The 24,945-nt window shown below is 44.8% G+C and overlaps 1 protein-coding gene across 4 annotated transcripts in view; it reads left to right on the top strand.

Annotated features, from left to right (window-relative positions):
- The first annotated feature begins 7,023 nt into the window (after positions 1 to 7,023).
- The window catches only part of cabp4 (calcium binding protein 4), a 32,489-nt gene continuing 14,567 nt past the window's right edge, over positions 7,024 to 24,945 (top strand). Inside the window, exons 1-5 of one of the 4 annotated variants that reach the window (XM_036933456.2) lie at positions 7,024 to 7,296; positions 7,821 to 7,949; positions 12,584 to 12,634; positions 12,752 to 12,914; positions 20,441 to 20,471. In XM_036933456.2, coding sequence (XP_036789351.2) covers positions 12,585 to 12,634; positions 12,752 to 12,914; positions 20,441 to 20,471 — 244 coding nt within the window. In that variant the 5' untranslated portion in view covers positions 7,024 to 7,296; positions 7,821 to 7,949; position 12,584. Of the gene's footprint in view, positions 7,950 to 8,106; positions 8,396 to 12,583; positions 12,635 to 12,751; positions 12,915 to 20,440; positions 20,472 to 24,945 lie in introns of those variants that run through there. The other 3 variants (XM_036933460.2, XM_036933457.2, XM_036933458.2) reach the window with 3 other exon arrangements.

Genomic DNA, 24,945 nt, shown 5'->3' with positions numbered 1-24,945 from the left:
CAGGCTGTATAAAGGGAGACAGGGGTGTGGACGTTAATGAAGCATGGCATGGGTTATATAAAGCCAGTATACACGTGATCTCGCTCGATAGATAAAATGTCTCCCTTTTCATGTTTCATCTGATGAGGGAAAACCTGGTTAGCCAGTCAACGGAATGCATGGTCAAATTGAAAGAGAAGATCGATTCTCCTTGCGCGTTAAAGTGCCTCTGGACTTGGTATCATTTGTGAGATCATCGGTTACGCTTCCTACAGATTTCTGTTTACTCGGTATCCACTTTTTAAAATCACTCCACAACATGTTCATTACGTGGTTTTTGCGCCTAGCTATTACGCCTGGCTATTTTTGATTGTTTTGGGGCTCATTGAAAGAAGCGCCGTTATATAGCATGCCGTTTGATGCCAGGTTACCAAATGGGGTTGAATTCTACGAGGCTAATACCATAGCATAGTCCCTGTTCTTCTGACATTGTTTTTTAGCCGTTAGAAATAGGACTCTAACGTCAAGCCGTGACCATGACATTTCCATCCAATCACAAGTGGTGTGAAAGCCATTCCCTCAGCCCGAGCCCTGATTGTGCTCCAGTAGCGAGACAAGACGACAGGCTCCTGTTATCTCGGAGTGCTATATCATTTCAGAACTAGAGCCACCCGTCCCTGGAGTTTATATGTGACAGTCTGCGTTCACACAGCCTGTTGGGTAGACGACTGCCTCGCCGCCTTGGGCTCCTGCTGTCAGAGTGCTGGGCGTCACCAGAGAATGTTATCTTTCTCCACGGCCGCATGCCGCTCCGTGTCTGCTTCGAGTCTCGGCCCTCTTCACATGACCGCCAGCCGCGAGATGTACGCTCTGAGCTTTTATGCGCTCTTGACACGTCTCGGGTCATGGCTGAATGGCGGCAGAGTCATGGAGCTCGCTGTTATTAATGTTTTATGTCATGGGAGGGAGGGAGGGAGGGAGGGAGGGAGGGAGGGAGGGAGGGAGGGAGGGAGGGAGGGAGGGAGGGTGTTGAGGTAGAGTGATGGGTGCTGTTTTATGATCCTTGGAGTTTGTCCTTTTGACCTTATTTGAGGATGGGGTGGACACAGACAGGACTAGATGTACGGAACACATTCCAGTTCTGAATTTCATTCGGGGCATTATGAAAATCTCGGGGATTCCATGAGAGGTTGGCAGTGTCGCAGGTCAAATGCAACCCCACTGACCGACAACTTTTGAGGGGTATGTAGAAATGTCTAGAATGCAGGTATAGGCCTAATTAGAGAACGCGAGATGAATGGGGATTCCGGGAGACACCAAACCAGGAGGGTTGGCAACCCCCACCAGTTACCCAAACCATTAACCTTGAGAAAAAGCTGCTCGAGAGACGCTCGGTACTCCTGCCCCAGATACACACTTTTTGACACCTAGATATCAGTCTTGCGATCCGATTCTCTAAAAGCCATTTCTCCCTGTACCCCCCTTGTGGACTTAAAAACATTGGAATGGTGCCAGAGATTACATAATATTCCTTAAAGCAGTTGATTTTTCTTAAATCCATGAGGGGCAGTGAAGTGAATAAGGGCACCGCTGGGATATTCATTATAATACTATGCCAGCCTTAATGCTGCAGTCTGTGTAATGACCTCCTCCAGGGCTGTAGCCCTCCCACTAGTGGCAGCTAGGCTCAATCGCTAGCCGTTCAATAGAGACATTCCATGAACTAAACAAGCTGACAGCAATTTTAGGAGGTCACTAGCGGAAGCACCCTAATTCAACAATGGCACGGCCGCCATTTTGGCTCCAAAGATCCTCAGTCGAACGGTGCCATGGGCGACTATGGGTAAGAATAAAAAAAAAAGAAGAAGAGGAGAGTTGGATCCAGTCTGGATTGACGCCAGCCTCCATTTAACAATGGCCTATACGGAGCACGTAGATTTGTCTCTCTCCCCATGCTCGGCGCAGTGGATGAAATGTAATCAATTGGGCTTGAGGAATGAAGTCTGGAGAATGGCTGGCGCTGGGTATTGATCGCTCCCGCGGGGTAAACATGAGGTATCAGATTGATATTTTAGACAGTGGTCTGGTGCGGTTCATGAGGTGATTAGTGCAGGTCATCAACTGGATTTTCAGGGAGGAAGTCATCTGAAACAGGAGAGAGTGGTGCGCGGGCCTATTGCAATCCAGCGAGCAGAGAAAAACAACAAGAGAGGGAGAGGGAGAGCAAGAGAGAGAGAGAGAGAGAGGGAAAATTGCAAAAGATAGACAAAAGAGAGAAAGACAAAAAGGCAGACAGAAAGAAGAGGAGAGAAGGAGGGGAGAGTGAACGGGGAAAAAATACGTTGAGAGAAAGAAACCAAGAGAGAGAGAGAGAGAGAGAGAGCGAGAGAGAGAGACCAAGCGGCTGCTTTGGCAATGTAAACACGTTTCCCATGCCCCTTTTGAATTGAATTGAATTGAATTATGAGATAGAGAGAAAGAGAGAGAGAGAGAGAGAGAGAGAGAGAGAGAGAGAGAGAGAGAGAGAGAGAGAGAGAGAGAGAGAGAGAGAGAGAGAGAGAGAGAGAGAGAGAGAGAGAGAGAGAGCAAATTATCAGTCCCACTGCATGTTGAGATTATCTTCTCCCATTACCTCAGTACAAAGAGGCAGCTGCCCCTCTATTAGGAAATACAGCACTGAGCTTTCCCAACCTCTCAGCACCACATTACCATAGCGGCGAGATAAAGTTCACCTCTATTTACATTTTACATAGTGTCGAAATCAAATGTTTCCCTGTTTGACTCAGAGGGAGGGAAATCGCATGAATCTCACAATTGGGATAGAGAGAGTCGCACCTCATGTCCTTCATGACTGCACGGCCAGGCACGACTCCAACACTATCATTAGGTTTGCCGATGACACGCCGCTGCTACTCTCTGTTATTATGTGTGCATAGTCACTTTAATAACCCTACCTACATGTGCACATTACCTCAATTACCTCGATTAACCGGTGCCCCCGCACATTGACCCGGTACACCCGTATATAGTCTCCCTATTGTTATTATACTGCTGCGCTTTAATTACTTGTTCATTTTAATTTCTTATTCATATTTTTTAAACTGCATTGTTGTTTAGTGGCTTGTAAGTAAGAATTTCACTGTAAGGTCAACTACACCTGTCGTATTCGTCACGGCCAGACCGGTGATGTCATACAGCGCTTGGAATTTTTAAGTGGTGGAATTTTTAAGTGTACTGTGAATACAGTACATTGGTTTCATCTCCCAGGGGTTTGCCAACAACATCAAACTGGTGCTTAGTTGAATTATGAGTTTTGCTGTAGCCCATTGTTTTTCTCTGCATTGTTTCAATGTAACTCTGCTGGCTGATTGAGGTTAATTGAGCTTAGTTGAGAGCAGTCTCTGGTTGAACAGTCTCTGTTCAGTTCAGTTTATCATCTCTCTTCCCTTTGTCTTTTGGATTTGGAAGGTGCTGTATACTACAGCTGAATTGTGTAACAATGAATCAATACTTTTGAAATATGGGGATGGACATGATATAGGTTAGGCCTACTGCTTTGATACCTGATTATAAACCCAGAGGTGTGAAATATTGCTCTATTGTTTTGTGTTTACAACCACTGAGAATCTCATGGCAGGTCTACTAATATGTTGGACCTGTAACGTGTACGCTGGGAGTTGGGAAGCATGTACAGGTAGTGCAAGTGTAATAATAAATAGAAGATGGTACAAAAAAATAAACACGAAAAGGGTACAGACATGACACAGAAACGGCGTCGATAACCCCTGAGGACAGAACCAATTGGAGTGACAGATACAGAGGTGGTAATCAAGAAAGTGATGGAGTCCAGGTGAGTGTCATGAGGGGCAGGTGCGCGTAATGGTGGTGGCAGGTGTGCGTAATGATGAGACAACAGGCGACGTTGAGCGTCTTAGAGAGGGAATGGGAGTAAACGTGGCAGTACCTGTTGTACGGCTCCAGCTCCCGGACGACGCTGGCCAGAGGGACAGTCCCGAGGACCAGGAGAGGGCCGGTCACTTCTGCTTTCGGCGTGGGAACCTGGAGAGCCGGCTGTCATGCCCCTTTGAATGAGGATCATAGCCTCCCCTCTCTCTCTCTCTCTCGGTCGTAAATACCGAAACTGCTTTCTCCACTCTGCCAAACTGAAAGTTGAGAATCACTTTGTTTAACACAGAGAAAGACTTTGCAGTACGGTAACCTCAAAGGGTTGAATAATGTAACAATATTTCTGTATTCCAACCAGTTGGAGTGGTCCGTGGACACTTAATCATATCGAGTATGTTTCATTTGGTGACCTCATGAAGGACAGGAGACACACATGACTGTTTCTTTGTTTGTATACACTTCTCAATGATGGGGTTTGCATCTGAATGTTGTATAAAATACATGATTGAGTATAGGAAGACTTTTGGAAAGATGTAATGTGATGTTAGTCTTCTAAAAGATACTTGTTTTTCAAAGTAACTTACGATCAGTCAGTGGCCCCCGTGAGCACAGACATTACACGGCGTCATGGAACACCCCCGTTTTCTACTAAAAGTATAAAACCCGTGGGGACCTGTAGAGCAGGCTGAGGCGCGGGAACTTGTAGAGCCAGCTGAGGCGCGGGAACCTGTAGAGCCAGTTGATGCTGGGAGCCTGATTAGCCGGCCAAGGCATGGGAGCCTGCCGAGCCAACCCCGGTTGCTTCGGCAGCGGGACTTGGACCTGAAGTCACCAGTAAAAAAAAAAAGAAAATCCTTGTTGCTTCCTATTGGTGAGAAGTTATTCTGTAAAGTCTATGCTGGTAGTCGGGAAAGCAAGTACAGGGAATGCAAATTTAACAATGAATAGAACAGAGTACAAAACAAGAAAATCGAAAAGCATACAGACATGAAACAGAAACATAGTCAATAACGCCTGAGGACAGGAAGGTAATGAAGTCCAGGTGAGTGTCTTGAGGCGCAGGTGCGCGTAACGATAGTGGCAGGTGTGCGTGATGATGAGAGAGGGAGCGGGAGTAAAGGTGACAGGACCTCAGCGTCTGAGGTATTCTCTGTTGCTGTGTTGTGTTCTACTTTGCTGCTCAGCCTAAAGGGAAGGATCATTGGCCGCCTTGCGAGTGGTGGTGTTCAGTCGATGTCTCAGTGTCCTCTCACTGAGTCCCTTGGGCACGTATCTTTTCCCTCTCTCTCTCTCTCTCTCTCTCTCTCGCTCTCTCTCTCCCTCCACCCCCTCTACACACACCTCCTCTGACAGAGACAGATTCTATTAACCCGACCAGTGAATTGTCCTTAACTCTGACTGGCAGAGGAACGGCCAGACATGTCCCTTTTTTCTCTCTCTCTCACTTTTTCTTTCATCAAGCAAGTTTTCCGTTTCTGTTACATTTGTGACAGCTGAGCCAGTGGTGTGGAACAACGGTGAAATAAAACGCCTCGTGACAGAGTGACAGACGCATTCCCCCGAGGATTTAAGAATAAACATGATACATTGTTTTTTCTCACTTTTGTGACTGTTCTCGTTTGCTGGAGCTTTAGCCTTGATAAAGATCCCTGTGGAGTTTGGTGGCATTATCATTACCGTCCCACGTTGTATTATGGAGGGAGAAGATTAGCATTCCATTCTGAGTGATGCAGTGGGCCTACCGTAGTAAGGGATCGGTTTGAAGAGCTGAGTGTGGCACACATGGGAGGAAGGGATGTTTGGGGTTCGCCTTGAATCTCTCTGTCCTCATCTCTCCGGGCATTCAATTAGTCTCATGCTGGGGATGATGTGGTGCCTACCTCTAAGTCAAACTCAGCACTAACTCAGCCACTTTTATTTGCAACTGGCCCAATTACGTACTGCCAAACTCGTGACACACTTTTATACTTTTTCCTCTCTCTCTCTTTCAACTCTTTTTTTTTCTTGTTTCTTCACTGTCCATGATGAATGGTTGCTTGCTTTTTGGGATAAATGACAGGTCAATGATTAATAGTACGCTCTCTTTCGCTCTTCCTTCCCAACCCATCTTTTGCCTTCCACGCGCTCACCCTCTTGTTCTCTCCCTCTCTCTTTTCCTTGTAATCTGGTGTATTTTTTTCTAAACCTGTGTTAGCCCCATCAGCATATTTCCATAAATAAACGAGTAGAGCGCAGGGGGGAAGCATGGCCCAGAGGCAGGGCAGTGGACATGTGCAGTATGGAGGGAGAACGGGATGAAGGGAGAGAAGCCAACTGCTCCAGAATGGAGTGTGAAGGTGACTGCGGAAAGACGTAGAGGGGGACATGGAGAAAGAGGGAGACAGTAGGAGAGAGAGAGCTACAGTGTATTAGAAAGGAAGAGACAGACAGACAGACATTGATATTGAGCCACAAGTGGGAGAAGAGAGAGATAGAGATTAAGGAGGAGGAGGAATCAAGAAGGGAATGCCGAGACAAAGCATCAAGATACGACGTTCAAAGGTTTTTAATGAAGTACGATCCGCGAGAAAGACAGGAAGGAGTGGTAGAGGAAAGCAAATGAAGGCAAGGCCATCGAAAAAGATGGAGGGATGAGAGCAGGAAGAAGAGAGGAGGGACGGGGAAGGAGGAGAGGGGAGATGAAGAGACAGTGTGATGTGGCTGGGTGTTGTGGCCAACACCCGACGGCGGTGCCGTCCTGTTGTGGTTAATGAGGCAACGTTGCAGGTAATTAGCTCTCGATATGGCATTATCAGTCACCAATAATGGGACGCTTCATTATGCTCAACCCACCCAGCACACTTCCCGAAGGCAAAGCACCTCATCGACGCAAACACAAATCTGTAACTACAAACACCCATACACACAACATCAGTTTGAGCCCCGTCTTCTTACTTGCGAAGGCATTTCTCTCCGCAGATAATCCCTATTTCCACTTGAAAAGCACTCAAACACTATACGAGGCACAACGACCTCTTGAAAAGGCAACACGAACTGGGCTTGGCCTGTTTTTGCACCACAGCCTTGAGGCAAGAGCGAGGCAGTGAGCTGCAATAGCGAATTTCCACTTTAGTAAACATTTCAGTGCCAAGGTACACAGTCCACCGGGAGCTGACTGATGCGTGTAATGTGACAACATTGTTGCTACCCCATTTCTTTTTCAGGTGGAAAGGAGGGTGTTTACTCGCTTTTCAAACAGGCAGAATGCTAAATAAGGGCTTTGTTTGGCCGGACTAAGCATATCTGAGCGTGGCAAGGTTTCGAATAGCATTGGGAAACAGTGCACCTCCAAAGAGCTGCCTTACTGCGCCAGTGCTTGGCAAGAGAGGGCGGTATAGGACGACAGTGCAGGACGACAGTGCAGTAGAAAAGGTAGGATAGAGAGGTGGTTCCAAAACGTTTCCCCCTCGCCGACTGCACAGTAAGACGAACAAACACGTTTGGCAGCCCACCAGTAGGCTAACGCAATTTTCCAGAAGAAGAGAGGTCTGACATTCTGCATACTCAGCTATCGCTATTGACGAAGGGTCATTTGAGCGAGGACTTCCATAAACGGAAACTTGCACTGACATCATGTATACCTTTCTGCACCACAGCGCAGTTTAGTTGGTTCGCTCGGTAGCCTAGATTCCCATGCATCTAGCCTACTGTATTACAATTTTCCAGAAATGCGAGGTAGCACCTCAAGGACCATCACCTGTCCACAGACCACCATTTTGGGAAGCTCTTTTAAGACATATTGTACCCTCAATCAATATGAGGGAAACAAAGTTGTAGCAGTGAGGAAGCAAGGACAACTACGTTTCGGACAGAGTAGCAAGGAATACAAAGTTGGAACAGTGACACTTCGGTGAATCAATCAAAGAAATGTATTTATAAAGCCCTTTTAACATCAGCAGGTGTCCCGAAGTGCAGAAAACCAGCCTAAAACCCCAAAGAGCAAGCGATGCAGATGTAGAAACTCTGTAGAACGTTGCAAAGGAGTTGAGTTTGGAGGAGCGATTACAGTCATCCACAATAACCAGGTAACTGCGATGTTTGTAACCTGAGGGTTAACAAAAAAAGGACAAGCTCAGTGCTAAAGTCCATCAAAGGTCTACCTGAACAAATGTCAGCTTGTGAACCGGTGCCCCCCCCCCCCCCCCCCCCAAAGATACACTGAACTGTTTTCATTGTTTACGCACAACACGACTACCCTACAATGTAATTTCACGCCTCTGTCCTCAAGACAGTGACTCGGTCACGCATCTCGAAGTCTAATCCAGACATATTTAGCAGGATAATCACCCGTCTTATTGTATAATCTGGCGAGGCAGAGGAGGGGGAAGGTAGAGTGGCTGGAGGGGTTTACACTCCTAATTTCTATCAGTCGACACGTCCACGCCAAACGGTAACTCCTGGACTTGTCAGATAAAAGGGGGGAAACTCTCTCTATTTTTTCTTCCTTTCTACTTCTGGCTGCATATTGAAGGTAAGGAGGATAGAGGATGGGGAGGAGGTCAAGGGCTGTTGACCATTGGCCAAATTGTGCTTGTGTTTGTTTACTTCAATCGATTGGCTCATCAATAGATACATTTATCCGTTCGTCAATAGGACGTCATGTGTTGTAGCCCTCTTTGGAATTTCCCCAGAGAGTTTGGGCAGTGCGAAGTGTACAGTCCGAATGGAAAAGGACAATTACCGGTGGTAACAAACAGGAACTGACGGACAGACAGGATGCCAGATAGATACCAGGACAGAAGGCACTGAAATGACAACCCGCACAGTAGATTGATTGTGTGGGATGCGAGACGGCGGTGCACGGGTGGAAATGACAAGATGTAACCATTGATAGGAGGATGACGGGGCAGCCAGCGGAACAAGACAATCCACCCATCTCCCTCTCCTCTTCTGGACCCCCAGCTCCCCCCCCTTCCCTAAACGGTAACGAAGGGGAGTCTGATTTCTGAGTCTTGACACAAAATCGGTGGTGGAGATCGATAGGAAGAGGAGGAGGCAGCCAGGCCTATTGTACCGTGGGTTTTTTTTTTAAAGACATTGGACGAGAAGAGAGTAGCTGAGCCATCTGGGCATTGATCTTCTTTTGAATGCAGATGAACAGCAAGGGAACAGGAGGACATTTTTTTTAAATAGGGAAAAACACTGAAGAGGAAAAAAAGGACAAAGGATGAGACCCTCAGCTAACCAGTTCTAGATCACAGCCGGTCTGTGACATCATCCGCATTACCTCTGCTTTAACTCCGCCCCCCCCCCCCTTTGGTCCTCCGGTTCGTCATTTCAATTAGCGTGATTAGGATCTGAAATTGCTTGTGTCGACTTGGTGATTGACAGCGATTGGCCACTTAGGGAGCAGCTCATGCTGTCTCTAATGGCTCATGCAGAAGTGTGCGTGTGTCTGTATGTGTGCGTGCGTGTGTACGAACGTGCACGCGTGTGTTTGTTTGTTTACCCTGATGGGTACTTTGCTCATTCAGGAGGAAAGCTGTTCTTGAGGCAAACACCAGTTAGGCCTATTGTTAACTATGAATGCGCCACCATGGAAATTGTATCAATTTAGCTGTGGGTGTGCGCGCAAGCCCTTCATTATCTTGGAATCCACTTTGTACAGTGGAGGCTGGTGAGGGGAGAACGGCTCATAATAATGGCTAGAACGGAGCGAATGGAATGGTATCAAACTATGTGTTTGATGTATTTGATACCATTCCACTGATTCCACTCCAGCCATTACCATGAGCTCATCCTCCCCAATTAAGGTGCCCCCGGCCTACTGTGATTTCGAGCAATTATACAGACAATATGGCACTAACTACCAAGTACCAGCCAACTGCTCACACATTCCTATTTCCAGTTGTTTTCAGTCATTCCCTGAACCAGCTGTGAGAGAGGAACAACTGTTAAGATAGGCTAGATGGGTGAAACACCCAGAGAGCTCGATGAGTTAGTAGGAAGACCAAAGATGATCTATAATAAAGATAGCCGAGTGACTGCTCTAACAATGGAAATACATGTCCTTAATGATCGAAGGCAGGCGCGATCAGGTGGGACCATTCTATCCAATGAGAGGGCAGATACGCGTGTAAACAACGGGCGCAACAAAGTCGTTTTTCTCAAAGTTGCAGGAATGCATCCACTTATATCAGTACATTTGTAACAGACAAAATAATTAGAAACTTCTATTCGATCAAATAAGCCTCACGTACTTGCTCACCGACCTCCATACGAAAATGGCTTATCTCACGTGGACTGATTTTGGGGCGGAGTAAATCCTCTCGCCTCGTCTCTTCCTTTCTGGTGGAGACAGCATGCTCCGAGAGTTGTAATCAGTACACATCACCTGCGTGCTGCTCGCATTGCTGCTTTCGAAGGAGACAATCTCTCTCCTGTAATATTGCCGGACTGAAAAGGGGGTTCTGGTTTGCGCGGAGGGGCACATTAGGTGGTTAATTGTAATTTATAGGGCCTACCTGTTCTGCTTGTCTCATCTCATTACGATCTGTGGTACCTGGGCAGGAGAAGGCAGACTAACACTGCCTTGTTGGCGTGTGTCTCTGCACATCACATGTCTTCAACATCCGTACAACGCATGTTCAAACGAGGGGCATTAAAGGCACAACTTTATGAGCATCTGAGATGGTCGGGGGGGTGTGAAGGTGTTCTGTTTGACGTGTCAGTGCCAACTGTCTGAGAGGCAGCCCTTCATCCTGGGCCCTAGTTCTGACAACACACTGCGATGACAAGGCATTAATCTGTCACTCAAACGTGCAGCCATAAGTCTATCTGTCTTCCTCTCGCTCTCTACCTCCCTCACGCTTTCTCTTCTGCATCTCTCTCTCTCTCTCTCTTCTGCATCTCTCTCTCTCTCTTCTGCATATCTCTCTCTCTCTCTCTCTCTCTCTCTCTCCTCTCTCTTCTGCATCTCTCTCTCTCTTCTGCATCTCTCTCTCTCTTCTGCATCTCTCTCTCTCTTCTGCATATCTATCTCTCTCTCTCTCTCTCCTCTCTCTTCTGCATCTCTCTCTCTCTTCTGCATCTCTCTCTCTCTCTTCTGCATCTCGCTCTTTCTCTTCTGCATCTCTCTCTCTCTCTCTTCTGCATCTCTCTCTCTCGCTTCTGCATCTCTCTCTCTCTCTTCTGCATCTCTCTCTCTCTCTCCAATTTGCTTTATTGGCTTGAAGTAGCAATGTACATATTGCCAAAGCTTACTTTGGAGATTTACAATAATAACATAATTCAAATAATAATAATTGAGATTGTCAACGGGACAACAGTAACAACAATAATCAAGGGTCAAAATAACCATACGTTGAACAATAACAATGGCATAAAGGACATGTGCAGGTCGGTTGGTCTGTCAGACACTGTCCCTCATCTTATGGCAGGCAGCAATGTATAGCGCTGCCAACCCACAGCTCTCTGCGTCCTCCCCCAACAGGACAGGTAGCCTATTCTCATCAGAGAGGCCTTTTGTCAGGAAATGCAGCGCTGTCTCGTGTTCTGCTGTAGTGCAGGGGTTGCACAGCCTTTCCTCTACAGGGAGCCAGGTTTTCCTGTGTCTACCCTTCTCAATGGCAAGGCTGTGCTCACTGAGCCTGTACTTTGTCATGTTTTTTCTAAGTTTCTGATCAGTAACCACGGTCAAATAGTTTGCCACGGTGTGCTGTCGATTTAGGGCCAGATAGCACTGCATTTTGCTTTGTGCTTGTGCTTATGTTTCCCAACAAGTGAATTAGTTTTGTTTTGACTGTGTTGTAATTTGTTTTATTCTGATTGATTGGATGTTCTGGTCCTGAGGCTTCAGTGTGTTAGTATAACAGGTTTGTGAACTCAGCCCCAGGACCAGCTGGATGAGGGGGCTCTTTTCCTTGCTGGCATTGCAGGGCTTGGTAACTATATTTTTAGACTATATTTTAGATGTTTCCAGAACTTAAATTGTATTTTTTGAGTTTTTATTATTAGTGTTTGTAGTTTTCCTCTGGACATGTAGGAGAATCTTACAGAACACTGCATGCTGGGTTTCAATGGGGTGTTTGTCCCATTGGGTGGAATCTTGTTTTGCAGGTGGACCCCACACCTCGCTGCCATAAAGTGCAATTGGTTCAATGACACATTCAATTAGTTTTCGCCTAACATTTGTTTAATAGGTATTTCAATTTGAATTTGTTTTTGAAATGGTGTAGAATGCCCTGCATGCTTTCTCTCTCCGTTTATTCACTGCCTCGTGAAAGTGTTCAGATGAGCTTACTTTTAAACCTAAGGTATTGTAGTGTGTGCAGTACTCAATATATTGTGTACTTCCCCGAGGTCTGGATCTTCTCTGGAAAATCATTATTTTTTCTTTTTGGGGTTTTACTGCCAGGGCCCAGGTCTGGCAGTACTGCTCTAGCAGGTCCAGGCTCTGCTGTAGGTCATGTGCTATGGGTGACAGCAGGCACAGGTCATCTGCAAAGAGCAGGCATTTAACCTCTGAATTGTGGAGACTAAAACCAGGGGCTGAGTATTTTTCTAGAATAGTGGCCAATTCATTGATGTAAATATTGAAGACTGCAGGGCTCGGATTGCAACCCTGGCAAAGGCGTTGCTCCTGGTTAAAGAATATCTCTCTCTCTCTCCCTCTCCCTTTACCTTTCCCTCTCCCTCTCCCTCTCCCTCTCTCCCTCAGCATGTCTCAGAAAGGGACAAAAAAGGGAGGAGCGCCCTCACCCAGAGCGAGGTAATTGAGACCCACTCGCAAAGATAACGGTGATGACACAATGGCAAAGATGATAATGTTGACAAAGATGAAGTCAGACCCTTTTGTCCTATTCTCCTTCTCTCCGTCCCCTAACAGCACGTCATCAAACACCTCCTCTGGACACGGGACCCCTGGGCGCCCCGCGCTCCGCCAGCCCAAGGCAGGAGAAAATGGCAACAGCTCCAAGAGCGGCAGGAGCCACAGCCAGGGCTCTGTAGCAGCTGTCTACCTGTCCTACCTCAACACTCTCTTTGGACAGGTCAGTAACACTGTCGCCTTTTTAGACCTCTGGGGTGATTTACAGTTTTGATGCAAAGCAACCTGGACACAGATCCATAAACCAACTGAAAATGAAAAACAACCATATTTCTCACATCTCAATTCCCTTCCCTCGACCCTAAGCTAAATTGGCAACAACCCCTACTCAATACTGACTCTTAACATAGGGGTCCCCCAGGGGTGTGTCCTCAGTCCTCTGCGGTACTTCCTGTTCACCCACGATTGCGTGGCTTTGCTCGACACAAACTCCATCATCAAGTTTGCTGAGGACACCACGGTTGTAGGCCTGATAACAAACAACGACGAGTCAGCCTGTACGGAGGAGGTAAGTGATCTGGCATTGTGGTGCCAGGACAACAACCTCTCCCTCAACATCAGCAAAACAAAGGAGTTGATTGTTGACTCCAGGAAACAGAGCCACATCAACTGGACTGTTGTTTGAAGTTCCTCGGTGTCCACATCACCAAGGACTTGACATGGACCAACAACACTACCACTCGGCAAGAGGGCGCAATAGAGTCTCTCTTTCCTAAGGCGGCTGAAGGAATTCAGCATGCCACTCTGGGACCTCTCCAAATACTACTACTGCACCATTGAGAGCGTCCTGACCGGTTCCATCGCGGCCTGGTATGAGAATTGCTCCGTCCACGACCGCAAGGCCCTCCAGCATGTGGTGAAGACAGCCCAGTGCATCACTGGGACCGTGCTCCCAACCATCCAGGTTATTTACTCGAAACGGCACATGAGGAAGGCCCACAGCCATGAGCTGTTCACTCCCATGGGGTAGATGGTATGTGTGCTACACACACATCAAACGGATGCAACCAGACCTATTTTGATTGCTAAATACTGCACAATTGAAACAATTGCCCCCCAATCACCCCTTCCCCAATACACGTGTAAATATTATAAATTGTGCCTTCCTGTATTATACTCGTGATAAAATCGTTGTTCTATTCTACTGAGCCATTTACTTTATGTTTGTATTCTTATCTTGAATTATTTCGTATTGTTGTTGCATTGTCCAGAAGGAACCTGCAAGTAAGCATTTGGTTGAACGGCGTATACCATGTGCATCCTCTACTGACAACTAATAAAACGTGAAACTCAAGGAACATCGTGGGTAAAATCGGTCATAAAAAAAACAAACATGACAATCAAAAGCGTGATGAGCACTAAGCAGTTTGGATAAAGCACAAACAGATTGACATCCAGGCTACCACAACCCAATTTCCCCAATTAGCAGCCGTATCTCTGCCCAAGTACCTCCCTTGGCCCACCCTGCCCTTGCAGTGACATTGCCATAGAGTATTTGGTTTTTCTGTGCTTGAACACACACAGTGAGAGGAGGTTACCCCACCCCATAGCATTCTAATCCCTGCCTCGGCGCAAGTATTAATAACGCCGTTAGCAAGGCTCACTGTCATCCTTCATTAGCCATAATGAGAACAGAGAGACAGACAAACAGACACAGTTCAGATGAATATGTTAGACAGTGAGACAGAGATATAGACATGTGTAAGGCAGAATGTATGGCATTTTTGCCGCCAATTTCTTAACGTGAGTTTTAACGCACATTTGTTTGTGTATTGTATGTGTGCAGATGTGTGTGTGTGCGCAGGTGTGTGTGTGTGTGTGTGCGTGCGTGCGTGCGTGCGCGTGTGTGTACCCGTTCTTCATGTGTGTACACTGACTGTCCGTGTCTGCTCTTTTGTGTGTTCATTATGTCCAATGGTTATTTAAACATTTTGCTCAGCCACCCATGTGAAAGCAAGTAGATTGGAATGAATTGTTAATGGGTCTGTGTATTGACTGATGATTGGAAACTTGACTTTGGGCATACTGTCTAATCTTCTCTTGATGAATAAATCAAATGAATGTGTGCCGACCTTGCCATCTAAATGTGTCCTTGTGTACGCCAGAATCTCCTCTACACGTAGCGTGTCTATACACCGTTGGATATTATATTGCTTTTACGACGCCTGACCATTTTGATAGGGTGTTATTTATTTTACATTGGCTAGTTGATGCTGTTCTATTCTTTAGAAATAAAAAAAACAAAGATGGCATTCAACGTTTACAACAAATTATGCATAGTCACATGGTGTGTTCAAAGACTAGGCTTCTACCCAAGTATGTCATCAAAGTACAATTTTGGGGAGTTTATATATTGCAGGTGCATTACATTTGTAGAGTGACCTTTAACAGTAGCCTAGATGAACAACATCCTATTGGCCTGAGTTTGTTTTTTTAAATTGAACCTTAACCAGGAAGTTCCATTGAGGTCAGAGGACCTCTTTCCCAAGGGAGACCTGCGAATGCGTTGTGTTTGTGTCTGCTGCTGACCTTTGGCATGACCTGCAAACATTAAGCTTGACCCTGATATGTCTACCGAAATGTGATCCACATGTGTACTGTAGCTTGTTTCCTTAGCATCCTGTGTTTTGTAATGCTTGTATCCCACTTTATAGCATCATCCTTACTGTAATGTCCATTGCGCACATCTTTCTGACGAAAAACTTCATGTAGACACATACGAATTCTTATAAGGCGGCAGAGTTGCTAGCCATTTGCACAATTATCCTTGTTGAAATGTGCCATTCATGTACGTCATTGATATGTATGACAGCATACTTAAATGTGGCTAACATGTCCCGTATGTGTCTTTTGAGCTACCTGTAGGCTGTCTGTACAGCCTGGTCTCATAGACTAGACATAACATAGTAAATGTAAATCTGGGATATTCATATGCGTTTGTTTTTCACGTTTGGTGTGGTTACATAAGACAGATGGTTGCTTAAGGCAAAAACTAAACTCGGGTGGATATATGGGCATATAACATGAACGTCTAGCAACGCAAAGGTTGCGAGTTCGAATCTCATCATGGACAACTTTTGTATTTGAGCTAATTAGCAACTTTTCAATTACTTACTACTTTTTTGCTACCCTTCCCCTAACCGTTTAACCTAACTCCTAAACTTAACCCTAACCTTAACCCTAACCCACAACTCTAACCTCTAGAATACCTAACATCAGCCAGCTAGCTACCGTTAGCCACCTAGCTAGAAGTTTTGCAAATTTGTAACATATTGTATGCTTTGCAATTTTGTAACATATAATACGAATTGTAATTCATACCATATCATGCGAAGTGGGTGATGGACATCCACAAATGAATACATGCCATACAAAATGTAACATACAGAATAATACGAAATGCTCTGAGACCAGGTTGATCTGTATTCTGCTCCAATGCAAGTTAGCCTTCATGCTACCAAAATTCAGTGTTGTTTGCATGCTATATGCCTTTCTGTTTCTCCTAGCCTGTGGGGCCTGTCTTTGTGGAAGAAAGATTCAACGTTATAAGCATCTTACGTTTTCTATACTGGATCTACAATAGCCTATATATGCTGAGGAAGTTCAACTTCACTTGTTGCCATTTCTAGCCTGTGTCACTGCAACAAAAATGGAAAGACATGAAGCACAAAATATAATTTTCTACTCAATAATTCCATCTGCATTCCAGTGGGATCCGCAGATGGATCTAGCATGCCGTTGTTTTCTATCTAGCCTACAGGCCTATCTGTGAGTTCAGTAAGACTCATTGACTTTAGCATGTTTCTGCCCCTAGTCTTCTGAGAACTGTGAATTGTCCCCGTGCTCTGAGCTTTGCCTGGCCTTACCACCAGCCACAGTCATAATATATCTGTCATGGCTAAGGGTGCATACATATATATACAGCGCATTCAGAAAGTATTCAGACCCCTTCCCGTTTCAACATTTTGTTATGTTACAGCCTTATTCTAAAATGGATTCAATACATTGTTTACTCATCAATCTACACACAATACCCCATAATGATGAAGTGAAAACACATTTTTAGACATATTTTCAAATGTATTACAAATTTAAAAAACAGAAATACCTTATTTACATAAGTGTTCAGACCTTTTGCTATGAGACTTGAAATTGAGGTCAGTTGCATCCTGTTTCCATTGATCATGCTATGAGATGTTTCTACAACTTGATTGGAGTCCACCCGTGGGAAATGCAATTGATTAGACATGATTTGGAAAGGCACACACCTGTCTATATAAGGTCCCACAGTTGACAGTGCATGTCAGAGCAAAAAACAAGCCATGAGGTCGGAGGAATTGTCCATAGAGCTCCAAGACAGGATTGTGTCGAGGCACAGAGCTGTGGAAGGTTACCAAAACACACAGTGGCCTTCATCATTCTTAAATGTAAGAAGTTTAGAACAACCTAGACTCTTCCTGGAGCTGGCTGCCTGGCCAAACTGAGCAATCGGGGGAGAAGAGTCTTGGTCAGGGAGGTGACCAATAACCCAATGGTCACTCTGACAGAGCTCCAGAGTTCTTCTGTGGAGATGGGAGAACCTCCAAAAGGTCAACCATCGCTGCAGCACTCTGCCAATTACACCTTTATGGTAAAGTGGCCAGACAGCAGCCACTCCTCAGTAAAGGGCACATGACAGCCCGCTTGGAGTTTGCCAAAAGGCACCTAAAGGACTCTCAGACCATGAAAAACAAGATTCTCTGGTCTGAAGAAACCAAGATTGAACTCTTTGGTCTGAATACCAAGCATCACGTCTGGAGGACACCTGACACCATCCCTACGGTGAAACATGGTGGTGGCAGCATCATGTTGTGGGTATGTTTTTCACCAGCAGGGACTGGGAGACTAGTCAGGATTGAGGGAAAGATGAACGTAGCAAAATCGAGAGAGATCCTTGATGAAAACTTGCTCCAGAGCGCTCAGGACCTCCGACTGGGTCGAAGGTTCACCATCCAATAGTACAACGACCCTCAGTACACAGCCAAGAAAACGCAAGAGTAGCTTAGGGACAAGTCTCTGAATGTCCTTGAATGGCCCAGCCAGACCCCGGACTTAAACCCGATTGAACATCTCGAGACCGGACTTAAACCTGATCTCGAGATCTGAAAATAGCTGTGCATTAATATGGAGTTGGTCCCCCCATTGTTGCTATAACAGCCTCCACTCTTCTGGGAAGGCTTTCCACTAGATGTTGGAACATTGCTGCGGGGACTTGCTTCCATTCAGCCACAGAGCATTTTAGAGGTTGACTCTGACCTGACCAAAGGTGTTCAATGGGGTTGAAGTCAGGTTTCTGTGTAGGCCAGTCAAGTTCTTCCAAATTGATTTTGACAAACCATTTATGTATGGACCTCGCTTTGTGCATGGGTTATTGTCATGCTGAAACAGGAAAGGGCCTTCCCCAAACTGTTGCCACAACGATGGAAGTACAGAATTGTCTAGACTGTCATTGTATGCTGTAGCATTGAGATTTCCCTTCACTGGAACCAACGTAACTAACGTTGGCATCCGCCAAACCCAGATTCGTCCGTCTGACTGCTAGTTGGTAAAGCGTGAATCATCGCTCCACAGAATAGATTTCGCCAGCCGTAAAGAGACCAATCTCATCCAAAAAGTTGACTCAAGTTTGCGAAGAAGCACCTGGATGATCATCTGACTTAAAATTGCTTCAAAATCAGTCAATGTTGAAATATTGCTATCTATCAATGATTCCTAACCAAATTGACTGAGTGTAATTTGGACAAATCCAGTACAGTATGTTTCCCTAAGAGTTGTAGAAAGTCTAATCTTATTCAAAATGATTCACAGCTGTAATGGCAGCCAAAGGTTCTTCCACTAAGTATTAACTCTGGGGTGTGAAGACATATGTTGCCAACACATTTTCTTCATTTTTTTACTTAATTTGGAAAATGATGGGGAATCCAACGCAGTGCCTTTTTAGATGTCATTTTCAGGCAGCAAATTGGGCTAAAGGGACGCAGACATTCACTAAGCTCTGGAGTCTGAAATGATTGATACCCTTGATAAAGATGAACAATAATGACTGTATAAAATACTTCAAATACTGAGCTACAGTATATTTATTGTATGCTCAAAATAGTACATCTTATTCTCAAAAAGGTAAGGGTACAAAGGATTCTAATTCTTATGAAAGAAAGTCGTCAAAAGTTGAGTATTTGGTCCCGTATTCCTAGCACGCAATGACTACATCAAGTTGTGACTCTATAAACTTGTTGGATGCATTTGCAGTTCGTTTAGGTTGTGTTTCAGATAATCCTGTAGCCAATAGAAATGAATGGTAAATAACGTATTCTGTCATTTCGGAGTCACTTTTATTGTAAAAAAAAAGAGAATATAATATGTTTCTAAACACTTCTACATGAATGTGGACGCTACCATGATTACGGATAATCCTGAAAGAATCGTGAATAATGATGAGTGAGAAAATTACAGAGGGTCAAAGATCAAACCCCCAAGACAGGTAACCTTCCATGTTATTGGTAATGGGGAGAGGTTAGCATGTCTTGAGGGCATGATCTTGTAACCAACGAGCATCCATGTTTGTTGAGTCACAAGCTTGATGGAGTCATTGAGTGCTAGAAATATGGGACCAAATACTCAACTTTTGACTACTTTATTTATAAGAATAATCTTTAGGGGTGTCAATAATTGACAAAATCTTTCTCTGAACAAATTCTACTAGTATAAAATTATATTATTTATATATTTTTTTATTCATATAATAAGAGCTTAGTATAGCTTAGTATTGTCATAATGTATTTTATACAGTCACTATTTCTAATCATCTCGGATCCCACTGTATGTTTTCAGTGAAGGCCACGATTTAGTAGTGCCGGTGCACCGCTGCTAAATGAATATAGGGGAAACACTGGTGTGGCGTCAGAGTTGACTTCTTGTCTCTTATCTCGAGTAAAGGGTGGTATTAATTGATGTATGTGTATATTAACGACCTGAGATGGCAAGTGATATGAGAGTGATATCATGTGTTAATAATTAGTCTATGTAGGTGCATAGGCAGTGTGTGTGTGTGTGGGAGAGAGAGAGAGAGAGAGAGAGAGAGAGAGAGAGAGAGAGAGAGAGAGAGAGAGAGAGAGAGAGAGAGAACGAGAGAGGGGGGAAGGGGGGGAATGAGAGAGAGAGGGGGGTCGAGAGAGAGAGAAGGGGGGGATGAGAAAGAGAGAGAGAGAGAGAGAGAGAGAGGGGGGGGGGGACGAGAGAGAGAGAGAGAGAGAGAGAGAGAGGGGGGGCGAGAGAGAGGGGGAACGAGAGAGAGAGCATTTTGCACTTTGTGTGTGTGTGTGTGTGTGTGTGTGAGCGTGTGTGTGTGAGCGTGTGTGTGTGTGTGAGCGTGTGTGTGTGAGCGTGAGCATGAGTGTATTCTTGCACATACTGTGTGTGTATGTCATTGCTCAGATTAGAAAGGCATGTCGTGGAGTAATCCCATTAGGGTCTCTGTCAGGCACGCGGCGGTGGTTGATATGATATGCATGTTACCTTAATACGCTATTAAAAAAAATAGATTAAAGTGGGGTGTATTTCTCAAGGGAGTACTCTGCTTTAATGGAGCAGAGATTTACAGAACACACTCGCACTCTCTCTTAATCTCCATTCTCTATCTGTTTACTGCAGGATAGGGAGCTGATGCCTGAGGAGTTGGATGGTAAGTCTTCGTTATTGATGATAGAAATGTACTATGAAAGTGCAGCCCACGCAGTGGGCGAGAGTCCATTTTACCAGTTCACTTTAAGGGTATTGACAGCGATATGATGATACCAAACTGTTACAGACCTATATCCATCCTGCCCTGCCTATCTAAAGGCTTCGAAAGCCAAGTTAATAAACAGATCACTGACCATTTCGAATCCCACCGTACCTTCTCCGCTGTGCAATCTGGTTTCTGAGCCGGTCACGGGTGCACCTCAGCCACGCTCAAGGTACTAAACGATATCATAACCGACATCGATAAAAGACTGTACTGTGCAGTCGTCTTCATCGACCTGGCAAAGGCTTTCGACTCTGTCAATCACCGTATTCTTATCGGCAGACTCAATAGCCTTGGTTTCTCAAATGACTGCCTCGCCTGGTTCACCCACTACTTTGCAGACAGACTTCAGTGTGTCAAATCGGAGGGCATGTTGTCCGGACCTCTGGCAGTCTCTATCGGGGTACCACAGGGTTAAATTCTCGGGCTGACTCTTTTCTCTGTATATACAGTGCCTTGCGAAAGTATTCGGCCCCCTTGAACTTTGCGACCTTTTGCCACATTTCAGGCTTCAAACATAAAGATATAAAACTGTATTTTTTTGTGAAGAATCAACAACAAGTGGGACACAATCATGAAGTGGAACGACATTTATTGGATATTTCAAACTTTTTTAACAAATCAAAAACTGAAAAATTGGGCGTGCAAAATTATTCAGCCCCCTTAAGTTAATACTTTGTAGCGCCACCTTTTGCTGCGATTACAGCTGTAAGTCGCTTGGGGTATGTCTCTATCAGTTTTGCACATCGAGAGACTGAAATTTTTTCCCATTCCTCCTTGCAAAACAGCTCGAGCTCAGTGAGGTTGGCTGGAGAGAATTTGTGAACAGCAGTTTTTAGTTCTTTCCACAGATTCTCGATTGGATTCAGGTCTGGACTTTGACTTGGCCATTCTAACACCTGGATATGTTTATTTTTGAACCACTCCATTGTAGATTTTGCTTTATGTTTTGGATCATTGTCTTGTTGGAAGACAAATCTCCGTCCCAGTCTCAGGTCTTTTGCAGACTCCATCAGGTTTTCTTCCAGAATGGTCCTGTATTTGGCTCCATCCATCTTCCCATCAATTTGAACCATCTTCCCTGTCCCTGCTGAAGAAAAGCAGGCCCAAACCATGATGCTGCCACCACCATGTTTGACAGTGGGGATGGTGTGTTCAGCTGTGTTGCTTTTACGCCAAACATAACGTTTTGCATTGTTGCCAAAAAGTTCAATTTTGGTTTCATCTGACCAGAGCACCTTCTTCCACATGTTTGGTGTGTCTCCCAGGTGGCTTGTGGCAAACTTTAAACAACACTTTTTATGGATATCTTTAAGAAATGGCTTTCTTCTTGCCACTCTTCCATAAAGGCCAGATTTGTGCAATATACGACTGATTGTTGTCCTATGGACAGAGTCTCCCACCTCAGCTGTAGATCTCTGCAGTTCATCCAGAGTGATCATGGGCCTCTTGGCTGCATCTCTGATCAGTCTTCTCCTTGTATGAGCTGAAAGTTTAGAGGGACGGCCAGGTCTTGGTAGATTTGCAGTGGTCTGATACTCCTTCCATTTCAATATTATCGCTTGCACAGTGCTCCTTGGGATGTTTAAAGCTTGGGAAATATTTTTGTATCCAAATCCGGCTTTAAACTTCTTCACAACAGTATCTCGGACCTGCCTGGTGTGTTCCTTGTTCTTCATGATGCTCTCTGCGCTTTTAACGGACCTCTGAGACTATCACAGTGCAGGTGCATTTATACGGAGACTTGATTACACACAGGTGGATTGTATTTATCATCATTAGGTCAACATTGGATCATTCAGAGATCCTCACTGAACTTCTGGAGAGAGTTTGCTGCACTGAAAGTAAAGGGGCTGAATAATTTTGCACGCCCAATTTTTCAGTTTTTGATTTGTTAAAAAAGTTTGAAATATCCAATAAATGTCGTTCCACTTCATGATTGTGTCCCACTTGTTGTTGATTCTTCACAAAAAAATACAGTTTTATATCTTTATGTTTGAAGCCTGAAATGTGGCAAAAGGTCGCAAAGTTCAAGGGGGCCGAATACTTTCGCAAGGCACTGTATCAATGATGTCGCTCTTGCTGCGGGCAATTCCCTGATCCACCTCTATGCAGACGACACCATTCTGTATAATTCTGGCCCTTCCTTGGACACTGTACTAACTAACCTCCAAACGAGCTTCAATGCCATACAACACTCCTTACGTGGCCTCCAACTGCTCTTAAACGCTAGTAAAACCAAATGCATGCTTTTCAACTGTTCGCTGCCGCCCGCCCGACTAGCATCACCACCCTGGACGGTTCCAACCTAGAATATGTGGACAACTATAAATACCTAGGTGTCTGGCTAGACTGTAAACTCTCCTTCCAGACTCATAACGAACATCTCCAATCCAAAATCAAATCTAGAATCGGCTTTCTATTTCGCAACAAAGCATCCTTCACTCACGCCACCAAACTTACCCTTGTAAAAATGACGATCCTATTGATCCTCGACTTTGGCGATGTCATCTACAAAATAGTTTCCAATACTCTACTCAGCAAACTGGATGCAGTCTATTACAGTGCCATCCGTTTCGTTACCAAATCACTTTATACCACCCACCACTGCGAAATGTATGCTCTAGTCGGCTGGCTCTCGCTACATATTCGTCGCCAAACCCACTGGCTCCAGGTCATCTATAAGTCTATGCTAGGTAAAGCTCTGCCTTATCTCAGTTCACTCGTCATGATAACAACACCCACCCGTAGCACACGTTCCAGCAGGTATACAGTGCCTTGCGAAAGTATTCGGCCCCCTTGAACTTTGCGACCTTTTGCCACATTTCAGGCTTCAAACATAAAGATATAAAACTGTATTTTTTGTGAAGAATCAACAACAAGTGGGACACAATTATGAAGTGGAACGACATTTATTGGATATTTCAAACTTTTTTAACAATTCAAAAACTGAAAAATTGGGCGTGCAAAATTATTCAGCCCCTTTACTTTCAGTGCAGCAAACTCTCTCCAGAAGTTCAGTGAGGATCTCTGAATGATCCAATGTTGACCTAAATGACTAATGATGATAAATACAATCCACCTGTGTGTAATCAAGTCTCCGTATAAATGCACCTGCACTGTGATAGTCTCAGAGGTCCGTTAAAAGCGCAGAGAGCATCATGAAGAACAAGGAACACACCAGGCAGGTCCGAGATACTGTTGTGAAGAAGTTTAAAGCCGGATTTGGATACAAAAATATTTCCCAAGCTTTAAACATCCCAAGGAGCACTGTGCAAGCGATAATATTGAAATGGAAGGAGTATCAGACCACTGCAAATCTACCAAGACCTGGCCATCCCTCTAAACTTTCAGCTCATACAAGGAGAAGACTGATCAGAGATGCAGCCAAGAGGCCCATGATCACTCTGGATGAACTGCAGAGATCTACAGCTGAGGTGGGAGACTCAGTCCATAGGACAACAATCAGTCGTATATTGCACAAATCTGGCCTTTATGGAAGAGTGGCAAGAAGAAAGCCATTTCGTAAAGATATCCATAAAAAGTGTTGTTTAAAGTTTGCCACAAGCCACCTGGGAGACACACCAAACATGTGGAAGAAGGTGCTCTGGTCAGATGAAACCAAAATTGAACTTTTTGGCAACAATGCAAAACGTTATGTTTGGCGTAAAAGCAACACAGCTCATCACGCTGAACACACCATCCCCACTGTCAAACATGGTGATGGCAGCATCATGGTTTGGGCCTGCTTTTCTTCAGCAGGGACAGGGAAGATGGTTCAAATTGATGGGAAGATGGATGGAGCCAAATACAGGACCATTCTGGAAGAAAACCTGATGGAGTCTGCAAAAGACCTGAGACTGGGACGGAGATTTGTCTTCCAACAAGACAATGATCCAAAACATAAAGCAAAATCTACAATGGAGTGGTTCAAAAATAAACATATCCAGGTGTTAGAATGGCCAAGTCAAAGTCCAGACCTGAATCCAATCGAGAATCTGTGGAAAGAACTAAAAACTGCTGTTCACAAATTCTCTCCAGCCAACCTCACTGAGCTCGAGCTGTTTTGCAAGGAGGAATGGGAAAAAATGTCAGTCTCTCGATGTGCAAAACTGATAGACATACCCCAAGCGACTTACAGCTGTAATCGCAGCAAAAGGTGGCGCTACAAAGTATTAACTTAAGGGGGCTGAATCATTTTGCACGCCCAATTTTTCAGTTTTTGATTTGTTAAAAAAGTTTGAAATATCCAATAAATGTCGTTCCACTTCATGATTGTGTCCCACTTGTTGATTCTTCACAAAAAAAATACAGTTTTATATCTTTATGTTTGAAGCCTGAAATGTGGCAAAAGTTCGCAAATACTTTCGCA

The sequence above is a fragment of the Oncorhynchus mykiss genome, chromosome 10, assembly GCF_057628025.1.
Source record: "Oncorhynchus mykiss isolate SJ-2025 chromosome 10, ASM5762802v1, whole genome shotgun sequence".
In the NCBI taxonomy this organism is placed as follows: domain Eukaryota; kingdom Metazoa; phylum Chordata; class Actinopteri; order Salmoniformes; family Salmonidae; genus Oncorhynchus; species Oncorhynchus mykiss.
This window is presented reverse-complemented; position numbering and strand designations above follow the sequence as displayed.